We start from the raw sequence: 24,493 nt of genomic DNA, 5'->3' as shown, positions 1-24,493 counted from the left end.
TTCCGACTCATAGCAACCCTATGCACAACAGAACGAAATGCTGCCCTGTCCTGAGCCATCCTTACAGTCGTCGTTACGCTTGAGTTCATTTCGCAGCCACTGTGTCAGTCCACCTTGTTGAGGGTCTTCCTCTTTTCCGCTGACCCTGTACTCTGCCAAGCATGATGTCCTTTTCAAGGGACTGATCCCTCCTGGCAGCATGTCCAAAGTATGTAAGATGCAGCCTCCCCATCCTTGCTTCTAAGGAGCATTCTGGCTGTACTTCTTCCAAGACGGATTTGTTCGTTCTTTTGGCAGTCCATGGTATTCTTCGCCAGCGCCACAATTCAAAGGCATCAATTCTTCTTCGGTCTTCCTTATTCATTGTCCAGCTTTCACATGCATACGACGCGATTGAAAATACCATGGCTTGGGTCAGGCGCACCTTAGTCTTCAAGGTGACATCTTTGCTCTTCAACACTTGAAAGAGGTCCTTTGCAGCAGATTTACCCAATGCAATGCATCTTTTGATTTCTTGACTGATGCTTCCATGGCTGTTGATTGTGGATCCAAGTAAAATGAAATCCTTGACAACTTCAATCTTTTCTCCGTTTATCATGATGTTGCTCATTGGTCCAGTTGTGAGGATTTTTGTTTTCTTTATGTTGAGGTGCAATCCATACTGAAGGCTGTGGTCTTTGATCTTCATCAGTAAGTGCTTCAAGTCCTCTTCACTTTCAGCAAGCAAGGTTGTGTCATCTGCATAATGCAGGTTGTTAATGAGTCTTCCTCCAGTCCTGACGCCCCATTCTTCTTCATATAGTCCAGCTTCTCATAGATGTAATACATAAGACAATTATATAGGTATGTAAATTCAGTCTATAGTAATATCCCGTTTCATCCCTGATATTAATAATATGTGCCTGGAAGTCAGAGTCAGTCCAATAAGGCAAGAAAAAAAGAAAAGGAATACAGATTAGAAAGGAGGAAATAAAATTGTCTATGTAGAAGATTCCAAGGATTCTAACAAAAAATTCCTAGAATAAATGAAATTAGCAAGGTCACATGTCAACACTCAATTATATTTCTCTACACTAGCAATGTCCAATTTGAAACTGAAATTTAAAGAATGTCAAAAATATTAAATACCTAGGTATAAGTGTAATAAAGCACGCACAGAATCTGTATGCTGAGAACTATGAAATGCTGATTTAAAAAACAAAACAAAACCCAAAGAACACCTCGATGAACGGAGAGACACACTGCATTCACAGACTGAAAGACTCAACAGAGTTACAACTGTCGGTTCTCTCCAATTTGATCTATAGGTTTAACATGATTCCAGTCAAAATTCAAGCAGCCCTTTTTGTTGACACCGACAAGCTGATTTTCAAATTTATATGGAAAGGCAAGTAAATAAAATATACAGCTTTGAAAAGAATGAAGTTGGATGACTAACACTGCCTGATTTTAACCCTTACTACACAGAAATCAAGACAGTGTAGTACCAGGAAGGGATAGCACACAGATCAATGGAACAGAACAGAACCCAGAAATGACCACATAAATATGGTAAATTGTTTTTTGGCAAAGGAGCAAAAGTAATTCAATGAAGAAAAGACAGCCTTTCAACAGATGGTGTGAGAACAATTACACATCTGTATGCAAAAGTCAACCTCGACCTAAACCTTATACAAAAACTAGCTCAAAACAGACCATAGACCCTAAAACCTCTGGAAGAAACCTAGGAGAAAACCTTCATGATCTGGGGTTAGGCAAAGAGTTCTCAGACATGACACCAAAAGGCACAATTAAAAAAAAAATTGAGAAATTAACTTTTATCAAAAGTATTACATCTATGTACATTGAAAACCCCACATAATCTATTATATTTACATAGTTATTTACCATTTTTGTTGCTCCTCCTTCAATTCTGATGTTCCAAGTTTTCTTCTATTTCCCTTCCATATGAAGAATTCCCTTTAGCAGTTCTTTCAGAGCAGGTTTGCTGACAATGAATTCTCTTAGTTTTCCTTCATTTGACGATGTTTTTATTTTACCTTTATCATCAAAGGACATTTTCACTGGATATAATATTCTGGGTAAATAGTCCATTGCACTTTGAAGGTGGTACCACTTTCTTCTGGACTCTATTATTTTTGATGACTCCTGAGCACCCTCATTGTGTTATGGTCTTTGTCACAACCATCATGGAATTGCTAGGGGTGGGGGAGAGGTATAGAGAACAGAGAGAGGGAAAAAAACAGTGGATTTCCACACTCTGTGAGAATTAGGAGACCTCTTTCCTCTTCCTTGAGCCAGAACTATAGGACTTCTAGAATTCTCTCTGTCTACATCAGTGTCCACTTTCAGATTTCATTTGCATTTGCGTTCAGATGGGGATGTGGGAGGGAGAAAAAAATGGGTTAACTCACTGCTGGTTTAGTAATACTTCCTCAATCTGCCTGCACTATTAACTTTTCAGAGTCCTCAAATAGCTGTTTGATGCATTCTGTCCAGGGTGTATGGCTGCATTCAGTGGGTGGGACAGGGTGGATTTGCTTACTCCATTCCACCCAGAACAGAACCCCGTTATCCATTGTTAATTGAAGAATGTCTTTTGAAGACTGTCTTCTGTGTGGAGATCTAATTGTTAAGTGAAAATCAAGGTAGTGTAAGTTTGTGTGCATTAGTGTGGATTCATGGGCGATCTACTAAAGGAGTAAACACAACTGATTTCAAATCCACATTTCAAGGTCTAATTGACGTTTTCTGCTTCCCATCTCAGCTCCTTTCTTCACTGGCGTCTTCATCAACCTAGCTTTATTTTGTACTAAAATTATAATTACTCAAGCAATTTACTCTTCAATTTAGGCTTAAGAGACAGTACATTCATTCAGATCTGTACTGTACAGGAATTCAAAGTGGCAGTAAAAGTTACAGATTTGCATTTTGACCCTACAACGTAATTTTGATGCTGTAGATGAACCTACAAATGTATAAAACTTTAATACATTTTTCTTCACTGGTGCATTATTCATAATAACAAAATATTGGTAGCAGCCCTAGTGTCTAGCAACAGAAGATTGGTTGAGTAAACAATAGTGTATCTGCACACTGGAATACTATTCAGCTATTAAAAAAATAATCATCAGGAAGATCTATATACTAAAATAGAGAAATCTCCAGGATACATTGTTAGGTTAAAAATTCAAGGTGCAGAGTGTATATATATAGTAAGTCTCCTATTGTGCAGTAAGGAAATAACAATATGTGTTTATATCTATATGAAGAAACAGTAAAAAGATGAAGAAACTAATAAAAATAGCCACCTATAGGGGACCAGGGGAAATGGGTAGGGAGGGACAAGAGTAGAAACAAAACTGCTTAGCATATGTCTTCTATATCAATTTAAGTTTTGAATCATGGAAAAAAATTTTAACTTTATGTAACAGAAAATTTCAAACATACGTAAGCATAAACAATAGTATACTAAACCTCTGTATACCTGTTGCCCACTTCCAACAGTGGCCATTTTTGTTTCATCCACCTCTACCCGTTCTCCACCTTCTGCTGCTCTCAACTGGATTATTTTGAAGCAGGATTGATGTTGGTAAGAAGGTCTTGGTAGAAAGGGCTTCAGCTCAAGCTGTTATTGGCTTTGATGCAATAAACAGAGTGGTAATATTTTTATGAGAAGGGAGGCGCATAGTTCAAAACAATTGTGTTGCAAGGCTGAAGAGTAGCTGAGGCTCTATAAGATACGGTAAAAGCCATAAAGATTTAGTAACCCCTCCCCCCCTTTAGATAATCAAAGAGAATGAAAAGTAATGTCAAAGAAAGAAAAAAACGCTATGCTCGACTGGCTTGTATTGACTGCATTACATAATATTGATTTACTGTCAGAAGTTGTTTGCAACCAGATTTTGCTGACTATTGTAAATTGAGCTTAGGACATGTCAGAAATATAAATCTACTTTCTCATATGTGAACACAGTTTAAATTAATTCAGCAACGTTGGGGCCTATCTTCCTTTCGGTAATGAGAAGCGTCATCTACATTACACTCTATCCTTTGGGTGAATATAGGGAAAAAAAAAAGCAAATGGCCCAAGGCTACTAAGTCTCAGTGGTTCTTTTTTGCCTGTCTCCCATGGCTCTCATGCCAGGACAAACAACTATCAGTAAATTCTTTCCTTTTAATATTCATTTGCATTTCAGCTATTTCCTTCTCTTTGTTGAATCCATGTTTCCCATCTATATTCAATTTATTCTCGCCCTAAGCATCCCTGTTTTTTTTTAAATGATCTATTTTTCTTTTATTATTCATAGGCAGAAATGTATTGGTAGATACAGAGCCAGTCCACCCCAGAAGGTGCCCAGAAGCTTGCCGTTTTCCCTTCTGGGACAAGGCTTGAGTGCCGTGTTAGGCTGCTGGGTTTTCTCTACATTGAGGTGTGAATCCATTCTCTGCTTCTACACGGAAAAATTCCTGAGCTCTTCTCTAAGAACAGAGCTTTGGGGGCAGTTGAGTCAGCCTGCTTTGGTATACCTGGTGGGCACTGAGTTGTTCAAGTAGTCTGTAAAGACATGTGGGAACAGATTTTGAGTAGTTACATGAATGGTTGGAACTCAACAGGTGGTGAGGATGGATTGATAAATGAACTAGTAGATGGAAGAAATTGAGAGAAAAGTAGGTTTATAGGTGAAGAATCAGTAAATTATAAGTAAAATAAGCTAGTTCCATTTAAATACTGCAAACCTATATTGGAAAGGCAAATTCTATTCACCTTTTCGTTATTATTTATCACAGGGATTATGACCGGGAACAGTTTGCTGATAACCAGATCCCACTGTTGGTAATAGGGACTAAATTGGACCAGATTCATGAAACCAAGCGCCATGAAGTTTTAACTAGGATTGCTTTCCTGGCTGAGGATTTCAATGCAGAAGAGATTAATTTGGTATGTATTTTCGCTAATGCATGTTTATATTAACAGATAGAGGCAAACCGAAGACTTCACGAGTCATAAACAGTAAAACCTGTGAAAGCCAGAACCTGTGTAAGGTGGAAACCCGTCAGGGGAGGAAAACTCAAATATTTTCCATAATAGGAGTGATAGAAAAGGGGTAAGACTGCAGAAAGGCAGAAAACTTGCAAGACCTGGAAAAACAAGGCAGTCCTGTCGAGTTCTGGCTCTCACAGGTTTCACTGTAGTCTAGTGAAAGAAGCTTTATATTTGAAGTGAGACAGCTTGGGTTCTAGCCCGAAATGTAACAAGATTGGAGTCAGCATATCGAGACTGCCTCGCGGGCACCGACCCCTTCAGCCTCCTCGTATGCTGATCTACTGGAAACCGCAGTTGCCACGGTGACCCTGAAACTGCCTGTGTTCAAGGAGTAATGTCATAACCTTTTCATAAAAAGATTTTTTTTTAATCACACCGAAATCAAAATAATTAAGGTGACAAATAAGAGTCACTGATACTGTACCTTGATTATTCTTGCTTTAGAAAAGCGTCTTAGCTTCTTATGCTACAAAATTTACCTTCAAGAGCAACCAAACAGATAAATGAGAAAGTTAACTAGGAGTGCTTCCTAAGCACAAGTTTATTTAAATTCCTGTGTATGCAGAGGACTGAGTTCCTTCCTGAGATAGCTAGCTCCACTAGAACTTGGTACTGAAAATGCTGAGGAATGGTCCTCATAATAGCCGGCTAGCCTTGCCCAGAGAAGAATTCTGGCCAGCAGCTTCAGTCATGGTTTGTATGCCCTGTTCACAGGCAGGATTTCTGCAGCACATTCTGCTGATGGTGGTGGTAGTATAGTAGTGCTAGTGGCTGACATTTATTTAGCACTTATTATAAAAAAAAAAAAAAAATTTTTTTTTTTATATGGAAACCCTGGTGGCGTAGTGGTTAAGTGCTACAGCTGCTAACCAAGAGATTGGCAGTTCAAATCCGCCAGGCACTCCTTGGAAACTCTATAGAGCAGGTCTACTCTGTCCTATAGGGTCACTATGAGTCGGAATCGACTCGACGGCAGTGGGTATGTGAACTGCGTGCATTATCTCACACGCATCAGACTTGAAGCAAAGAGGGGTCAGATATCAGGTCAAAGTTATATAGGTCAGACCAAGCACTCTGACTCCACAGTCTGTACTCTACAGAGAAGCTATTTCCACTTAATTATCCTGCAGCTAAATTTAGAATTTGGAGGCCGAAAGAACGCTTAGAAATCATGTACAACAGCAGTTACCCAAGCCTGACAGGATGTTTCATATTACCGGCACTACTTTTGAAGGATTTCAGATAACTGCCCTACCAACTAGACTTCTTATTCTTAGGGTCTGGCATGAGGACCAGGACCCTGTAATTTTAACAGATGATTCAAGTGTTTCTTGTGGCATTTAATTTGTGAATCAACATTTGTAAACACTGCTTTGTTCAACCTAACCCCTACCCTACCCCAGCAACTGAGTCACCTTCTGTTCCATTCCATTGCTTTTTACATTCTGCTTTGCAGTGCGAGGTGCCTCGTTTTTCTCTGCTGCCACCATGGAATGAATATTCACTGTGAATGCCCCAGGTAGTCAGCACTGTACTGTAATACCTAGAGGACTGCCACCATGGAATGAATACTCACTGTAAATGCCCCGGGTAGTCAGCACTGTACCGTAATACCCTAGAGGACTGCCACCATGGAATGAATGCTCACTGTAAATGCCCCAGGTAGGCAGCACTGTACCACCATAATACCCTAGAGGGTTTCTGATATGTAGAGTATATAACATCCTTGCTGGAGAGGTGCTGGAGTTACTTTGTTTTAACATTATTTCCCAAGGGAAATTTACCACTGAATACTCTTAACTTGTTCCACTGCATACTTTTCATGTATTTCAGAACGTATCCGCTTCTGGGGCCTGTGGATTTCTGTGAGGACAATCTAGGTGCATGTTATTCCCGCTCCCCTTGCACAGGCAGGGCCATCTTTCCATTGTTTACAAGACTGTAAAGGTACCTAAGTGGTGAGACTCCAGAGAGTTCACAGACAGCATACTTTTAGCCTTTCATCAGTGTACAGCCTCAAGGACACAGCAGAAGCAGCAATAGGAGAGGGTTTTGAGGATCCAAGGAAGAAAACTGGGGGAGGAAAATCGGGTAAGAGAAGTTTCCAAAAGAGATAGCAGTCCAGAGCCTCAACACGTCAATATAAAGCCTCAAATAAGAAATGAAGGTAACAGTATTCGTGTTAGCATCACCAGTTACTGTACTTTACTTAAAAGTATAGAAAAGTAGGAATAAAAGTATGAATCAAAGGCGAACTCCCAGCTGTCATATTCTACCTGAATACGTGCAAATTGTTTCAGTTACAAACGGGGAAGATTACTTTTTTAAAACTCCCGTTAGGCTTATTGTGTCTAGTGCAAATTTTTCTCTGTTATGTTTACTTCAAAGTGATCCTATTCAAGCATCTTCCCCAGTTAATATTCTTTTCTCGAGCTTAGACAAGCTATTTAGAGCCACTGATTTTCAGGCTTTGCCCTCAGACATGATCAACGGCAGATGGCTCTTTCAGCTCTAAAATTCTCACCTTAATATCAGGGCCTTTAGCCTGAAACTGCAGAGCCCTGGAGCTACATTTTGGGAGGAAATTTTGTTTGTTCATTTGCTATTTGTTTTATCCTTTGTATTTTGTACTCTTATTTACCTCTATTTGGAATCATCTCTGAAATCTTTTGAGATTGTGAGGACTGTAGTCAGTATCCATTTTACAGAATTTAGCTGACACGGATCTGTCTCAGGTCTGTTACCTGCCACTGACACAGATCTGTCTCAGGTCTGTTACCTGCCGCTCCTGCTTTAGAAATACGTTCAAACATTGTCTCAAATACAGCAGTTTGTACAATGTTGCTTCGGTCTATTTAATCCATATATGGAATTATCTTTATTATTTTAGGTATTTGGGGGCCTGGAAATTCAACCTGATAGCGTTCTCTTGTATGAAGAGAGAAGAGAGCTAGTATTAAGTACCTGCTGTGTGCCAGACATGCACTATCTCAGTTAATTGTCACAGAAATCTTACGGGATAGATATTGTCATCCCGGTTTCATAAATGAACAAGCTCAACTTCAGAAGGTTTAGTAGGACAACCAATGATACACAACCAAAAATGCTGGGACTGACATTTGTATTCAGAGGTTGCTGGCTCCGAGACCCCTGATTTTTCTAGTACTCTGTGATCTTTGAAAAATTTGTTATAGTCTCATTTGATGTCATTCTGGAGAAAGTATTCTAGCTCCTGGCCAAAATTAAAAATGCGAACCTCGAGATACCATATATGGAAAAAATAGGTGATTGTTATTAAATTCACCGGAAAGGCATCTCGTGGGCCTGGAGGTTACAAAACAGAGTAAATGGGACAGAGCATAATTTCAGGAATTTCCCAAGGGACACAAAGAGTCAGCAGCTGAGAGACAAATATCACCCTTACAAAGGAGCGTGCATGGTATTCTCAGTCTGGTCTTAGGTGGCATTTGAGGTAAAACCAAAATACTGTCTGTTGATGTGGCACATCAGTGGTAACAAACAAAGGCAGTGAAACACTGGAATTCCAGGAGAAGGGATAGTAAGCCTGAAGTCTTTGCTGGTCATTTTAACAATTTAACATGCCAGACTGTTTTGTCTCTTCTGCGCCCCATTTCTTTTCTCTCTTTTTTATAAAAATTCTATTAAATAATAGTAATATGTTTTTGTTTCTTGTTATCAAAAACAGTGTATCTCTGCAGCCCACCAAGAGATGTAGCACATTGCATTCTGTGAGGGAGAAATCCCTGCCAACTGTTCTGTTTATGCTTTGCTCCTCTAAATCCTTGCTTTCATGCGTAGTACTTAATTTGTTGAACACTGGCAAATTGACTAGTACTAAAAAGCAAAGTGTTTGCTGTTTTTAGCGGCTACATTCTGATTTCCACAGTAAATGTAGGTAGGGCTGATGGGTACTTTGGTTCTGTAACTAGTAAAATATTAGCAATCTCATCTTCCTTTAGGATCTAGGTGGTGATGAATACCTTGATTCCGTTTCCTCTAAAACTGCTTAAATGACAAAAGTAAGTGGACTTATCTTCCTTTAGCACTTTTTTCTGCTTCTTGTACCATAATTTGAAAATTACCTCAGTATTTTACAAGAGTACTGTGCCTGATACTTCACTGTAGAAATGTGCAGCAGGGACAGTCATGACTAGCAAAGAGCTCATGTTTCCCAGCTTTTCAGTGAGGGTCTTATGTTTTATCTTCCAGGACTGCACAAATCCACGGTACTTAGCTGCAGGCTCTTCCAATGCTGTCAAGCTCAGTAGGTTTTTTGATAAGGTAATGACTTCAATTAAGTTATTTTTAAACTTCATTTACAAATTCTGAGAGTTTAACTTCTTTGTAGAGTGCTCTGGCCCTTTATTCCTTCCTCCTGAACTCCACAGCCTGAATACTTGTTTTGATCTCTGTTATCTGTTAGTGTCATTGCTCAAGGCCTGCTGACGTAAGTGTTTCATCACCAGTGTTCTCTCAGCAAAGGGTAAAGCTACTAGATTTAAGAGGGTTTTTTAAAGAAAGATAAATAATTCCTCTCCTTAAAACAATTTACGTTTCCCATTTTCTAGCTATTTTTTTTTTTTTTATTTCTTCACCCCCAGAAGGCACTGAATTGAGGAGATTCTATTTAAAGCCCTGAGTTCTTTATGCTCTCCCAGCAATTACTGTTCTCCACCTAAGTGTTACTTTGTAAAATTATACTGTCATCTCCTTGATCCCCCAGTTACTCCTTGCTAGTGTCATCGCAGTGTCCTGAACTGGGGTGAAAATGTAGACTGACTCAGCATACTGGTAAATGTGATCACCGTTTGTCTTCCCATCCCAAGGCCGTGTGGCTTCGTAGCCCGTAGTAGTGACCAAGCTTAAGTTGTTTGCCTGGTATTGGCATTGCATGGTGAAGAAAAACAGGATGAATTCTGTATGTAATGTTGGAAAAGATTAATTTCTACTATATTTCCTTTTAAGTATAACCTCCTAAGAAAAACATGTCCCTCCTCATGGTTCTTTATGAATCACATTTCTTGTAACTAATATTTGGCCCTTTTGTCCAATATGTGCACATAAGATAAGCCCTACTCCCCTTCGTGTTTAATATTACATCATTGGGATATTTTGCTTATTTGCAGAAAACTTCACAGCCGGTATGAGGCATGTAGGTTACAGGTGTGCTGAGACTGGGTGATTGGCAGCCTCTTCCATTTGGCCCCGGGTGCTGTACAAATATTAGCCGTTTCTAAATGCGCTGTGGCATGAAAAATGTCGGGAAGCACTACGAGGAGCAGATTTTCTCTCCACGTTGTTTTCAGAGTTAAAATATAGGAACTTCCATGGCCCCCATCCTAGAATACATTCTCTCCTTTAAGAGCAACATCTTATAAGCCTGTGTCTGACATGCAAAGATCCGACATTATGTTGTGTAAATTTTTTAGTAAGATATTAATTTCATGGTTAAAAAAAATAAGACGTAATAAATTGTAGCTTAGAGAGAGAATAGGTTATAGACCAGGATGACTCAATTTATCAGGCCAAGGCTTTATTTAAAAAAAAAAAAAGAAAATGCAGAGGTAATTGGTTGATTTTAATGAGGGAGCAAGATTTGATAAGAGAAAGGCATTACAAGTTGGTGGTGGGAAGACAAAAAGGCAATTTTTTTCCTCTTCGTTGCTTCAGTCACAACACATGAATGTGAATTAGGAGGTTGGCCAGACCTCCTGACTGCGGTGGTTACCCAAAACCCAGGCATCTGGCAACTAAACCTAGAGTTTTGCCCAGTTTTCTATACATCACATCTTCCAGAGTTCAGTGTATTTTAAAGATTTCTTCTCCAAGAGGAAGACTTGAGTCCTCCCGACCCCCTTGACTAGTAGTAATTCCTCCCCTCTCTAGAATGAGAGGATTTCCCTTCAAAATGACAAGAAAGGGAATCAGTCCCTTCTTGAGTTTTGAGGGAAAGAGTATTTTGAGACCTACACTAGTGAACCAGCTTTTCTACTCTGAAGCTACTGAATGCAACTTTGCCCTGAGTCTCCTGTGGCTCCAAGTAGCCCAGCCATGGTCTCCAAGATAGAAAGAATCCAGGTGATTTGGCCCTCAGGCCAGCCACAGGGCACTGGAAGAAGCACTGTGCTCACTCAGAGCAACTCTGAGCTTTATAACTAACAGTGAATGTTTTAAGTGTAAACCTCCTGCTAATCTGCACCCTGACCTGATTAACTTTTCTCCTTCCAGCGGCTCTGTGTGAGGAAAATAATACTGCCTCTGCAGCCGCTGTAGGTTCGCAAGTCTTGGGACAGAATTTATGACTTTTTTCAAATGTTTTTCATCATCTGAAAACATGATGCTCTTAAACTCATTATATTTGAGGGTTTTTTTTCAATAGTAGGAGATGGATTTGTACAGATAATTCTACTGCTTTAACTCATTTCTCCTACAGACCAAATACAGATAGTTCGGGAACCGCTGAGCTAAAGGTGCAGGTTACGTCCATAAAGAAAGCTAATTGACTACTTTTGGTCTTGTGCCACCTGTCCACGTGGAGTATGTGCCGAGTGTATACTGTGTGCACTGCAGGACTGTGGCAGCTGAGTGCCTGACATGGTCTCCTTTTCAAAGAGTAGCTGCTGTTGTCGGAGCACAGCGCTTTGCTTTTCCCTTACGGATTCTTTGTGGAACCTGGTGGTATTTCCCTTTAGGGCTGACTGCCGTGAAACTCAGCCAGACTCGCTACCATGCACCAGGAATTGCATGGGGTCTTAGGTCGTTGGTGTCTTCATTTCATTCTCTGATTATTTGGTGGGTTTTGTTTGTCCGTTTATTTTTTGATCTATCATTAATGTTTTTAGGAATGAGGCAGACCTTTATGGGAATACTCCCACAATCCTGATCTCATTAATTTGCTGTATGAGTGAACATGTAGAACTATTCAAAAGACTATTAATTTGAATATAAACCTGTTAGTTCCATTAGCAGCCATGACAGTTAACCACTTTTTCCAGGTATGTCTTCTGAGCCCTTAAATTCTTTCTCTGTTTCTCACAGGTCGTAGAGAAGAGATACTTTTTAAGAGAAAGTAATCAGGTTGGTATCCATCTTTTCTTGGTAAAATGGAGCCTTAAATTTAGGGAGGGATGATTTCCAAATTTACAGAAGTGGTTAAAAAAAATAAGTGGGAAGAAGTCCTTTCTGCTCATGTTGTTGTTCTTATCGGGTGCCGTCGAGTCAATTCCAGCTCACAGCAACCCCATGTGACAGAGTAGTACTGCCCTACAGGGTTCTGGTCGTGCAGTGGTTAAATGCTCAGCTGCTAACTGAAAGGTCAGTGGTTCGAAACCAGCAGCCACTCCTCCGGAGAAAGATGTGGCAGTCTGCTTCTGTAAAGATTTACCGCCTCGGAAACCCTGTGGGGCAGCTCTGACCTGTCCTGTAGGGTTGCTGTGAGTCAGAATTGATACGGCAGCGCCTCACAACGGCCACAGGTTCATCGTCACAGCAGCACACCGTCAGGCCTTTCTCCGGAGGAGTCACTGGGTGGGTTTGAACCACCAACCCTTTGGGTAGCAGCCGAGCCCTTAACTGTTGTGCCACCAGGGCATAAGCAACTGATTTTCTTATATCCTGTTAAATATAAAAGGGGGAAATCAGGGAAAAGGGAAAATAAGAGTCTAAGGAACAAGAAGCAGCCAGGGATAAGGTTCCATCATAAGATAATAGAAGAAAATCGTCTCCTTAAAACTTCAGGAGGCTACCACGATGCAAATAATTCATACAGAACTCCAGTAGGTGAATATCATCCTGACTTAGGTGACACTGTTACCAAGTCGTTTGCACATCTTTCCCATTTTCATCATTTAAAGCTTCAGCGGTTTTCTGAGTAAAACCTCAGAAAGCTGGTTCTTTAAGGCACAACAAGCAGACAAAAAGAAACAGAAAATGAGAAAAGAGATGGAAAAGGCTGTTGGCATCTGAACTCTTCCTGCTGGAGGCTTAACGTGATCGTCTTTCTTGCCTACAGATTGCAGGCTTTCCTGATCGAAAAAGGTTTGGGGGAGGAACCTTCAAGAGCCTTCATTACGACTAAATTACACTTATCCTCTGGAAGAGTGAGCAAGCAGTGGCGGGTTTTCACAGCTTTCCTCTTACTGTGTCAATTATTAACGTCTCAGCCTTTTAATGAAATCATCTTAAAACGCCACCCTTCAGCCTCACGCTCTGATGGAAAAAAGAAAGAAGTAACAGTGTGGGAGGTCCAGATTTTGTCCCCATCCTCTCTGTTCCTCACCTTCCTGACCCTGTTTATAGATTATGTAAAAGTCTTGTGGAAATATGAGATGTCAGAATGATGCAGTAAATGAACAGTGACAGAGTGCTGCAGAGAAAATTTACTCTTGCCTGGAGCTGCTGAGTTTTTATGGGTCTGTAATTTTCCCACACTGATTGCTGAAGGCTTAATTAAGTACTTCAAAAATGTATCTCTATTGTTTTACCTTCTTGAGGGGAAAGGTTACATTAACCAGACCTGAGTTGTCCACCGCAAACAATCTCTCTGTCACTTTGGAAGCAGCAAAATGGTGTTATTTAATTGTCTCCACCCTCATCACACACAGGGATACCTAATAATAGCAGCCCTTGTCTGCCACTCCTCTCCTTAAAGGGCTCTGTGGCTGGAAGAGGCGGCCTATAGCTGGAGTTAAATATAAATACAGATTAATAATACATACAGAACGGCAGTACCAGGAGAGAATTCTGTGAGAAACTGACAGCTGACCAAATCCGTCACCCTTTAGGATACGGCTGTCTGCATTCCCTTACCTAAGACCCGCACAGCCTCTTCATTTTTATTTTTCTGAAGGAAAAGTCAAGTCCTGAAATAGTAAACTAAGAATATTATACTTTGTGTCAACAATGTGTTTATGGAGAGAAGTAAAAATAAGTTCCACAGCCAACACATTTCCATGAATTATGGACTTGGATTCCGTAATCACTCCAGTAATTTATTTAACATCACATTGGTTTGTTTATATGTTTTGGGTGAGTTTTGCTTGGGGGGGTTGTGTTTTTTGGGGATGCTGTATGTTTGTATGCATAATCATTCATTGTTACTTTTTTTACCCATCTTTTATTGCCTGTTTAATTCTCTCTGCCCCAGTTCTTTCTTAATATATAAACCTGGTTTCCAAAACCTCTAATCTCCTGCCTCACTCATACAACAACACCTTATAACCCATATTCTCTCTCTGGCTCTGCTGCAGGTCCCTGCACTCCTGATTTTGATCCATATTAAAAAATAATAATAATAAACACAGAGTTTCAGTTTTTTACTTTAAAACTAGGGGAAGACACTAAATCCACTTGCTATTCCATTTTAATGAAATCTCAGAAGTACTTTGGAAATCAGAGTACACTGAAAAGAGAACATTGAAATAAGAGTGTTAGAGGGTGCTTTTAGAAAGGCAGTCTTGAGAGTTTGGTAAAGGATTTTTAAAGCACTTTTCATCAGCTAGAATATTCTTTGTCTTTCTTCGCCTCCACCCTCACAAGACTATGCCCTGATTTCTTTTTTGACACAAAGGAGAGCTATGCAGATGGTGACGTGTGTGAAATCTGCCACCACTGTCTCATGGCAGTCAGAGGCTGTGCACTTGGGAAGCAGAAGTCCAAATGCATGTTCAAGACTTAAGCCACTTAAAGCTCTTTGTGTTCCCCTTTTAAAAAATAAATCTCTTCTCTCCCCCCTTCTTTCTATTTCTTTAATTTAAAAAAAATCCATCTCAATTTTTGTATTTCTCTATAAAAATAGCCATTACTTAGGACTCCAACCTTGAAAAATTAACAGTATTCCTCAACTCCATTCCCTCCTGCTGCCAGCTTTACTCCTGAATTTAGTTTTCTAAGAAAAAATAATTTTTAATACTTTAAGGTTAATTTGTGGCAAGTCTGAGTAGCAGCAAAATAAGACTGTTGGCCAGAATGAACGTTATTAGGCAGAGTTCTTCAAAAAGAATGTTTTTAAAACAAGCTTTGCTGAGGCTTCCTGAGAACTACTCATAAAATTTGTTGTAAATAATAACAAACAAGTATAAATACCAAAATAGTCCCCAAAAAGTATTTATTAAATCTTCAGTTTTCTTACTTTCTTGGTGGGGCAAGGTGCTAACAATCAGAGAGATTTCTTTCTGTTGTGATCTCGAGCTCTAACCAGCCTTCTCATGAATCACAGAGGTGACCAGATGTGAAGGCGGATGGCCACTCATCTGTCCCTCAGGTGGACAGGCCCTTGGAATCCAGTGTTTGAGCTGATGTCCACCTCATTGCTCTAAGAAGAGCTGTTCCCAGAGGGACTGGTCCTTTCTACGTCAGTTTTGGCTTGGGTTCTCAGGAGTCCCCAAACTCAAGGCATCATGATGTAGCCATGCTATTTTTCTGTCCATTCTGGAAATGGACTGTATGGGAAGACAAAGCGCTCCTATTGGCTGCCGTAATCAGAGCTTTTGAGTCTTTGTTTCAATAACGTGTGCTGTAGGGCCCAACACGGGGAGGGCCTTGTATGGGTGTTCAGTAGATGTTGCTTTCATTGCATTTTCAAAGCATGGGTAGCATCCTTTTCTAAGAGGTTTGAAGGTCTAACAGGATGTCTGCACTGATTTAAAAATCTGTTAAAATTCAAAGGAGGGTACCGGGAAAAGGAGGAAAAGGAAATTAAAAATTCATTTCTCCTCCGTTCTCCCAAGGCTGAGAGCCAGATCACTGTGGTGGGAGAGGACGGGTTTCAGGATATCTAGTCCTGGGAGAACCCTGAGCTGCAAATAATACACAGGATTTTTGCCTGATGCAACATATCTGGAGCTGGAGCCCGCCAGGGCTGCTCCATGGAGTAGGAGAGAGCTCAGACTTCCAGTTACAATTAATCTGCACTCCATTGAAGGGCTTAAATCAACGCCTTTGGAACTCTAGAGTGCATAAAAAGCCCCTGAGGTGCTTGTTTAAAATTTAGATACAAGGATTTCTATCCACCCCCCACTTCATCCCCTAGATTCTGATTCCAAGTATAAGGGACAGGGCCAGGATTTAGCATTTTTAACAGGCCAATCAGGTAATTCCGATGCAGGTAGTCTTGGGTGTTCACCCTTTGAGAAGGACTGGTAAACTCATATCAAAAAGTAGAGAGTACTACGATTCTGGACTGTGTGCTTTTATGAGTCCCAATACAGCAGAGTTCATCAAAGTTCTGGCCACCGCTACATGATCTCCCCTCCATAAATCGAGCACTCCCCTCTCAAGGCTGCACAGGCCAAGGCAAGCATGAGGTGACTGTCACACCGTGGTGACAAAACAGGAACATTTGTCTTTGATATATCCCTGCCATGTTTATCAGCGTCACTGTTCCCTCCAGATATATCTGACTGGTGCCTCACCGTCTTACACAAGGACCCTTAGGTGGGCCACGGTTTGTTCGCCCAGCACAGTTAATCTATCCGTTGCACTTTTTCCCAGAGACATCTGTCCGGGAGTCAGTCCTCCACGTCTACAAAATGCAGAGCTCATAAGAAGAGTCCCTGAGAACAAAGCAAAGACAGCTTTGGGGAGAAATTTTGAGGGCTGTGGCACTTTCTTTCACGGCAAGGCTTCTTGTTTGGTCTATCAAAATAGCAAAATAACATTTCTATCAAAAATAATTTGATATACACAAAGGTGTATAAAATTAACATTCTTATTTCCCCAACTCTTCCTGAGTAAATGAGGTAGACAGAGCACCTCTAAGGGAAAGGTAACATTTATTAGAGTGAATAAATCCAACAGCTGGGTAATAAATCCTTGTGCAAATCAGGTTTCCAGTTATTTGCTTTCCACAAAATTAAAGGAGAATGTAATCAAGTTGGTGACCGATAGATCATTCAAAATAAAGTTTAATGGTAGATCACTATGTGACTTTTGGTATTTAATTTGGAAAGAGAAGTGAATGATTTTTAGTATAACAAAATGCTTTCCATTCTTAGTGCATATTTATGTGAACAAGTTTTCTCAATGCTTATATCTGTAAAACCAAAAATTAGGATGCAGAATCCTGTCCCATTTTAGAAATCGGACTTATTCATCCCTGAATATATGAAATAATTGGGAGGATCATCTTTCTATGTTTGATAATTACTGATAAAAATATACAGTATTTATGGGCCACCGTCCTAAAGAAATTGGAAACCCTGGTGGCATAGTGGTTAAGTGCTGTGGCTGCTAACCAAGAGGTCGTTAGTTTGAATCCACCAGGTGCTCCTTGCAAACTGTATTGGGCAGTTCTACTCTGTCCTATAGGGTCGCTCTGAGTCAGAATCGACTTGACGGCAGTGGGTTTTATTTGGTTTGGTCCTAGGGAAGAATCTTCCAGTCTCCTGACTGAAGGGTAAAACACTTGGTGATAGCATTCTGGGAGTGCAGTGGGGGAAGAGGGCTGGAGGTTTCATCATTAAACAGACTTCTTTTTTCACTTACTACAATTGTTTGGGGTCGCACCCACCACCCCCTGGTGTTTGTGAGTCCAGAATTTCTCTGAAGGAGCTTCTGTAGAGAGTAAACCTATCTTGTGGTAGAAAGGCAGACACCTGATGTCTCCAATTCCTGTTGCTTTCCAGGTTCTCCACCTCACACATTTCTGGTTTTTAGCAACTTTCTTCTTGTTGCTCATCGCTTTGATACTGTGACTCCACTCTGGTTCAGTAAATGTCTGCCTTGTCCCTACACACAACACACTCCTTCCACTGGGTATCTTTTTTGAATGCTGATCACCCAGCCCAGAAGGTCCCCCTCTCTTTTGCCACTTCCGATGTCTGCCAAAACTCTCGCCTTCCCTGAGTAGGCCCCACCATGCTGCTATTTCAGTCACACTGCCTTATACGCAGATCTCTGAATGCACTGCACTTCCACTTCTCTGTCTTAGCACACACTGTTCCCTGTGCTCAGTGCTCTTCCTACCCAACTCTTACTCTGTGTGTCTTGACTCAGGCATTATCTCTGGAAAGCCCTTCACGGCACTGTCAGTCTAGGCTGGGTGGCTCCAGTCACTCCCGTAGCATCCTGGGCTTGTCCTGTTCACAGCACTCACCACACTCTAATGGCCCATTTATTGGTCAGTCTTCTTCCTGCTGCCCTGCTGGAGAACAGGACACTCTTAGTCATCTCTGTATCCTTGAATCTCACTGGGTCTGGCACATAGTTCCTCAATAACTGTCAAATAAATTAATTAATTTATTTAATTATTTAATAAATAAATGATTATATTAAAATGGAGAGCCATTTTATCAAAGCGATGAGCAACAAGAAGAAAGTTGCTAAAAACCAGAAATGTGTGAGGTGGAGAACCTGGAAAGCAGCAGGAATTGGAGACATCAGAACTATCTGCATCTGTGTTTTGTTTATCCTCACATATGCCTTGTATGTATATAACAGTGCCTGTCATATAATAGTTGCAAAGTAAATACCTGTCTTCTGAATTGATTACATTGTTCAGAGAAAGACAGGAAATAGTTAAGCCACTTAGGAGAAACTTCTAAAGTTAGTTGGTAGGTTCATCTAATTTCAAATGTTTCCAGGCCCTTAAAGTAATTTTCATCCAGTCAAGGATCTGTTACCACTTTCTTACTCCTTCAGGAATCTCACACCTTAGAAGGGGCTGAAACCTCATTTACCTCTGCCTTCAAAGCTGGCTCAATGGGAAGAGCATAGAAAGTTCACAGAAAAATAAGGTAATTGTCTTAGTTATGTAGTCCTGCTGTAATAGAAATTCCAAACGTGTATGCCTTTAACGAAGAGAAGCTTACTCTCTCAGTCCAGTAGGCTAGAAGTCCGAATTCAGGGTGCGAGCTCCAGGGGAAGGCTTTCTCTCTCGGCTCTAAAGGAAGGTCCTTGTCATCAGCCTTCCCTTGGTCTGCAAGCATCTCAGGGCAGGAACCTTGGGTCCAAAGGATGCACTCTGCTCTTGGCAGTGCTTTCTTGGTGGTATAAGGTCCCCATGTCTCTCTGCTCACTTCTCTCTTTTATATCTCAAAAGAGATTGGCTTAAGACACTATCTGATCTTGTAGACTTGATCAACATTACTGCCACTAATCCATCTCATTACATCATAGTGCCAGGATTTACCACACATGGAAAATCACATCAGATGACAAAATGGTAGACAATCATACAGTACTGGGAATCATGAGCTAGCCAAGTTGGCAGATATTTTGGGGGGACACAATTTAATCCATGACAGTAGTAAAGCTTTTTGTCTTTTATTGGCCCCCATTCACTTTTTTTTTCTTTCCTAACTGCCAAAGGCTAACTTTGAGGATCAACAGAGATTCAAGACCCAGTGTACTCATAAACTCAGGTATGCAATACATGTTTATCCTGGAATTCACTTTCCATTCTGAGTCTGCATATTGCACAAATACATGAAGACTTAGCCTCAGCCAGGCTCTCCACTCCGGTAACGCCCAGATTTGCATATAAATCCCAGGGAGGCTTATATAATACCACAACATCATCTATCTGTCCTGACATCTGTTGAGATGGCCAGTAAGATGCTTGGTCCACAGGCATCCATGCCCATAGTTTGTTACTAATTGCTCACTTGTTTTTCTCCACATGGCCTTCTTGGTCTGGCCCTCTCTCTGCTAACCCCTCATAGGAAGCCATCTCTCTGCACTGCTACTGCACTGTGCTGGAACCTGGAGACCTCTGGAGGTTGCTTAGACTTTACAGCAGAGGGTCTCAAACTGGCAACTCATCACCATCTCAAACCTGCATACATTTTTTTTTTTTTTGGAACTGGCATATCAAATCCCTTAAAACGCCTTGTAGAATCTTGATTGGAATTAAATATGACCAGTGGGTCGCTTGGAGCAAACTGACATCTTTAAAATATTGAGTCTTTTACTCCATAAATATGTTTACCTCTCCTTATATTTAGGCCTTATTTCAGTAAAGTTAGTTTTTCCCCACAATAAACTTAAATATTTTTGTTAGATTCATCTTAGATACTTTAGATTTTTCTTGTTATTCTATATGGTGTAAACATATGGTTTAAAAAAAAAAAGTACCACCACATCAACTTCAACTCATGGCAACCCCTGTTTATCAGAGTAGAACTGCACCTACAGGTTTTTTGGGCTTCAAAACTGTATCAGTATTCCATCACTGGAAACCGTGGTGGTGTAGTGGTTAACAGTTACGGCTGCTAACCAAAAGGTTGGCAGTTCAAATCCACCAGGCGCTCCTTCAAAACTCTATGGGGCAGTTCTCCTCTGTCCTGTGGGGTTGCTATGAGTCGGAATCAACTCAACGGCAATGGGTGAGTCTATTCTATCATTGCTTACCCATTCATCCCAAAATTCAGCAATATAAAACACAACCATTTTATTTGCTCACAATTCTGTGGGTCATCAATTTGGGTTAAGTTTAACTGATGTGAGGCTGGTCTCACCTGGGATCACTTATATACCTGCAGTCTGGCAGCTTGAACAGTGCTGAATGGTTCCAGATTGCCTCAGTCACATGTCCCACAGCTAGCGCTGGCTGTTGGCTAGGCCTCTCCATCCACATGATCTCTCATTCTGCAAGGCTAGCACAGCTTTTTCAGATGTTGGTCTTAGGCAGCAAGAAATGGATATAAGTCCTAAGACACAAGCACTTTTCAAGCCTCTGCTTGTGCCATACTTGCTACTGTCCCATTGGCTGAAGTAAAATTCCTGGAAGTGAGAAGTAGACTCCATCTCTTGTTGGAAGGAGCGGCAAAGTTATGTTGTAAAGGCTCCTGCATAAAAGAATGGGAGGAGCTTGTGAATTTTCTTTTTTTTTTTTTTTTGCAGTCTACTACAATGGTTTTACTTATTGTTAGTTGCCACTGTTTAAAATTTGGAAACGTCATATAAAAATTTTATCTTGAACAATCATCTAGTCTTCTTTATTCATTTATATTTCCTACCTGGACTGTTTGCATTTGAGTTTGTGTTAATAAAGCCTAGTTTACAGATTGTTTTTGTGAAATTAAATGAAGTAATGTCTGGAAGGAGTCCTAGTGGTGCAATGGTTAAGTGCTCAGCTGCTAACTGAAAGGTCAGCAGTTCGAACCCACCAGCCACTCTGCAGGAAAAAGATGTGGCTGTCTGCTTCTGTAAAGATTACAGCCTTGGAAACCCTATGGAACAGTTCTACTCTGTCCTAAAGGGTCACTGTTAGTGGATTGAATTGTGCCCCCAAAACTGTGTGTCAACTTGGCTAGGCCAGGATTCCCAGTATTTTGCGACTGCCCATCGTTTTGTCATTGACAGTGATCTTCCTATGTGTTGTAAATCCTATCTCTGTGATGTTAATGAGGCAAGATTTGAGGCAGTTAATGAGATAGGACTCAGTCCACAAGACTAGGTTGTATCTTGAGTCAGTTTCTTTTCAGATGTAAAAGAGAGAAGCAAGCATAGAGACAGGGAGACCTCCCTACTGCCAAGAATGAAAAAACCAGGAGGGGAGCGTGCCCTTGAACCTGGGGTTCCTGTGCTGAGAAGCTCCTAGACCAGGGGAAGATTGATGACAAGGACCTTCCCCCAGGGCTGACAGAGAAGGAAACCCTTCTCCTGGAGCTGACATTCTGATTTTGGACTTCTAGGCTCCCAGAGTGTAAGAGAATAAATTTCTCTTTGTTATGGCCGTCCACTTTTAGTAGTTCTGTTGTAGCTGCACTAGATGTCTAAGACAGGCACTAATTGACTCAGTGGCAACGGGTTTGTTTTTTGGTTTAATGTGTATGGAAAAACCTAGCCAGCTCTCTAGTCCTGGCTCCTGTCTTCTGGCAGCTGTGTGTAGATGCCAGTGCACCAGTGTTAGAGCACAATTCATTTCCTTGCTGCTTCCCAGGGAAAGTGAGCTCTCTTCCCTGTTCCTTTCCCACCTGAGTCAGGGCTGAGTGACGAATCTTCCGCCACACACAGCAGCACTGACTACCACAGTTCTTTTCCACGTAGCTTGAAGTTCTCCACCTTTAGCAACAATCCTCCTTCTTTTAACTGGAACAGATAATTGGTCAATTTTTACCTCAAGTAAAGAAGAGCCAGGCCTCTACAAACTCTTCCAGAAATGGCCTGTGATTAATCAATAACCAAGACAATTGTTTAAACAGTGTAGAAATAAGGTAGCTGTACTTTCTCCCTAATATATCAGGCAGTTAAGCAATTCTGGCTAGTTTGAGTGACCTGCTGCCCAGTGAGGCACAGCCAAGCTGTGAAAACAAGAACATCCAGAGGCAGGTTTGAGGGAGAAACAGAAGCATTTTAGACTCATCCTCCCTGGACCTGGGTTTTCAGAAGTCATCTCTACTGCAGCAGGAGGAGAATGGCCGAGTTGAAGGTAAGAAATTATCTGGGAGGTTCACTGCAGCTTCTTCAGAAAGAACCTAGGGAAGCTTCTGGGAGCTCCACTGTGTCAGAATTGGAAAGGACTTGGAGACTCCCTGGTCCAAACCCCTGTTTTCAGAGGCTTCACAGGTGATACTCGTGATATGGCTGGGGCTGGGTGTGAAGGAGAAGTGATAAAGGGCAGAGATAAAACTCTTATTATCCATCTCTTGCCTTTGTTCATTTCAAATATTGTCTTGGGAATGTGTAGGCATCATGGGGGCTCCACTCTACCATGGACTGTGTCTCCACCTCACTGTGTCCGTTTCCCATCCCTACTCTGCTGCAGCATCCTGGGCTGCTTCCCACTGGCCAATCACATCTGCTTAATCTATTCGGTCAGAAAGCTCAAAATCAACTCTTGGCCAGTAGAAGCCTTAGCACCTCATCTAGAAAATAACTCCTTCTTTTTATTTAATGTGTAAAGTATCTGTGGGTTATGTGCTAGTAGGGCTAGGCAATTTAACCATGCATTAATTTATATTGTAATCCTCAGAATAAATCCTGGATGTAGGTGCTATTGTTTATATTTAACCAGAAAAGAAAGTTAAACTCAGAGAGATTAAGTGACTTGCCCAAGGTCACTGCTGGTATGTGATGGAGATTGGATTAGAACCTGGGTTTGTCTGACACTAAAGCCAAGGCTCTAAAATGACCCTTAGTGGCATCTACTGACTGAATATCTTAAGGACAGGGAAAAGGGACGTGTTCCCAGTGCCTTATGCCCAGACTTGAGTCAGTGTCCAACACGTGCATGAGGAACTGAATAGAATGCCCAGAACCTTGGCTTAAGCCAGGTGGGCCAGACTGCGGACTTCTTCCCAGATGTAGGGTTTGGGCACTTCCCTAATGCTCTTCAAGTAATGCTGCATTGGAAGAATCAAAATCTCCCTAATTAATACAGATGCTGAAAACAGCCACCACTGAAATGAGACTCTGTTTCTTTGTCTTTAGGTCTAAGCAATAACTCTCATTCATTTATTCAGCTAGTGTTCCGTGCTAGGCACCTGACGCCACAGATTAATATAGGAGAGGGACTGAATCCGGGTTAGATGGGACCAAGAAAAGCTTCCTAAAGGAGCTTTTCCTTAGCTGAGTCTTAAGAGAGAAATAGGAGTTAGCTAAGTGAAGAAGAATGGGAGCCAGAGGAAACGGCAAGTCCAAAGCATATGGACATGGCCCTGCAATTTCCAGAATCCCAGAGCATTTCAGCCAAATCTGAGTTGCTGGGGGACAGCCAAGTGGAGATACCCAGAAAGTGGCTGGATATACAGGGAGTGGGCAGGCTTGGGGCACAGATGTTGGGATCATCCTATCAATGGTGATAGCTGAAGTCCTGGAAAATGGAGCATACATAAAAACTTTGTTTCCTGATGAATATCATATGGGGAATTTCAGCAGGGGTTGGAAACATCCTTACCATTTATAAATAAATTATATCTAAAATCCTATCCAGCTGTAATTTTTAAATAACTTACTATGCACAGCAGTAGCACACGAAATGTAAACTGCATGCTGGTCTTTGTTCTCAATTTCAAAGGCATTCTTCCCAGCCTGCTGCCTAATCTCCACAAGGAAAGGTTAGCTCTAGAGGTCAGGAGGCTAAGCCGAGTAAACCAGGTTGCATCATACTTATTCCGATCAATAAACATGGTATAATTTAAAAAATATTTCTCACCTTTTATTTCTTCATCTTAATATATCAACAACACAAAGCCTCAAATGAAGTCACATTTACATAAAAACAGCACAAGAAAAAAAAGAGGAAGAAAATTAAAAAGATAAAATAATAAAATTAAATCTAAAATGGGCTACTTTATGTTCTTGAGTAACTTGATTCACTTCTCTAAAGCTTGGTTTCTTCATTCTTAAAAGGAAGAGTTGGTTTAACATACAGACTTGAGGCCCCACCACTAAAAATTCTGATTCACTGGGTCTGGGTCTGTGTATTTAACAAGCTTCTTGGGTGATTCTAATAGTTAGCCAGTATGAGACTCACTGATCTAC

The 24,493-nt window shown here is 41.0% G+C and overlaps 1 protein-coding gene across 5 annotated transcripts in view; it reads left to right on the top strand.

Moving 5' to 3' along the window:
• The window catches only part of RABL3 (RAB, member of RAS oncogene family like 3), a 38,133-nt gene extending 23,887 nt beyond the window's left edge, over positions 1-14,246 (top strand). For 2 of the 5 annotated variants that reach the window (XM_023551751.2, XM_003412975.4), the window contains 4 exons: positions 4,792-4,942; positions 9,278-9,349; positions 12,107-12,145; positions 13,080-14,246. In XM_023551751.2, the coding sequence (XP_023407519.1) occupies positions 4,792-4,942; positions 9,278-9,349; positions 12,107-12,145; positions 13,080-13,145 (328 nt within the window). In that variant the 3' untranslated portion in view covers positions 13,146-14,246. Of the gene's footprint in view, positions 1-4,791; positions 4,943-6,503; positions 6,710-9,027; positions 9,088-9,277; positions 9,350-12,106; positions 12,146-13,079 lie in introns of those variants that run through there. The other 3 variants (XM_010592929.3, XM_023551753.2, XM_023551752.2) reach the window with 3 other exon arrangements.
• The last annotated feature ends 10,247 nt before the right edge of the window (positions 14,247-24,493 follow it).

Source organism: Loxodonta africana, chromosome 1 (assembly GCF_030014295.1).
Source record: "Loxodonta africana isolate mLoxAfr1 chromosome 1, mLoxAfr1.hap2, whole genome shotgun sequence".
NCBI classification, from domain to species: Eukaryota; Metazoa; Chordata; class Mammalia; order Proboscidea; family Elephantidae; genus Loxodonta; species Loxodonta africana.
This window is presented reverse-complemented; position numbering and strand designations above follow the sequence as displayed.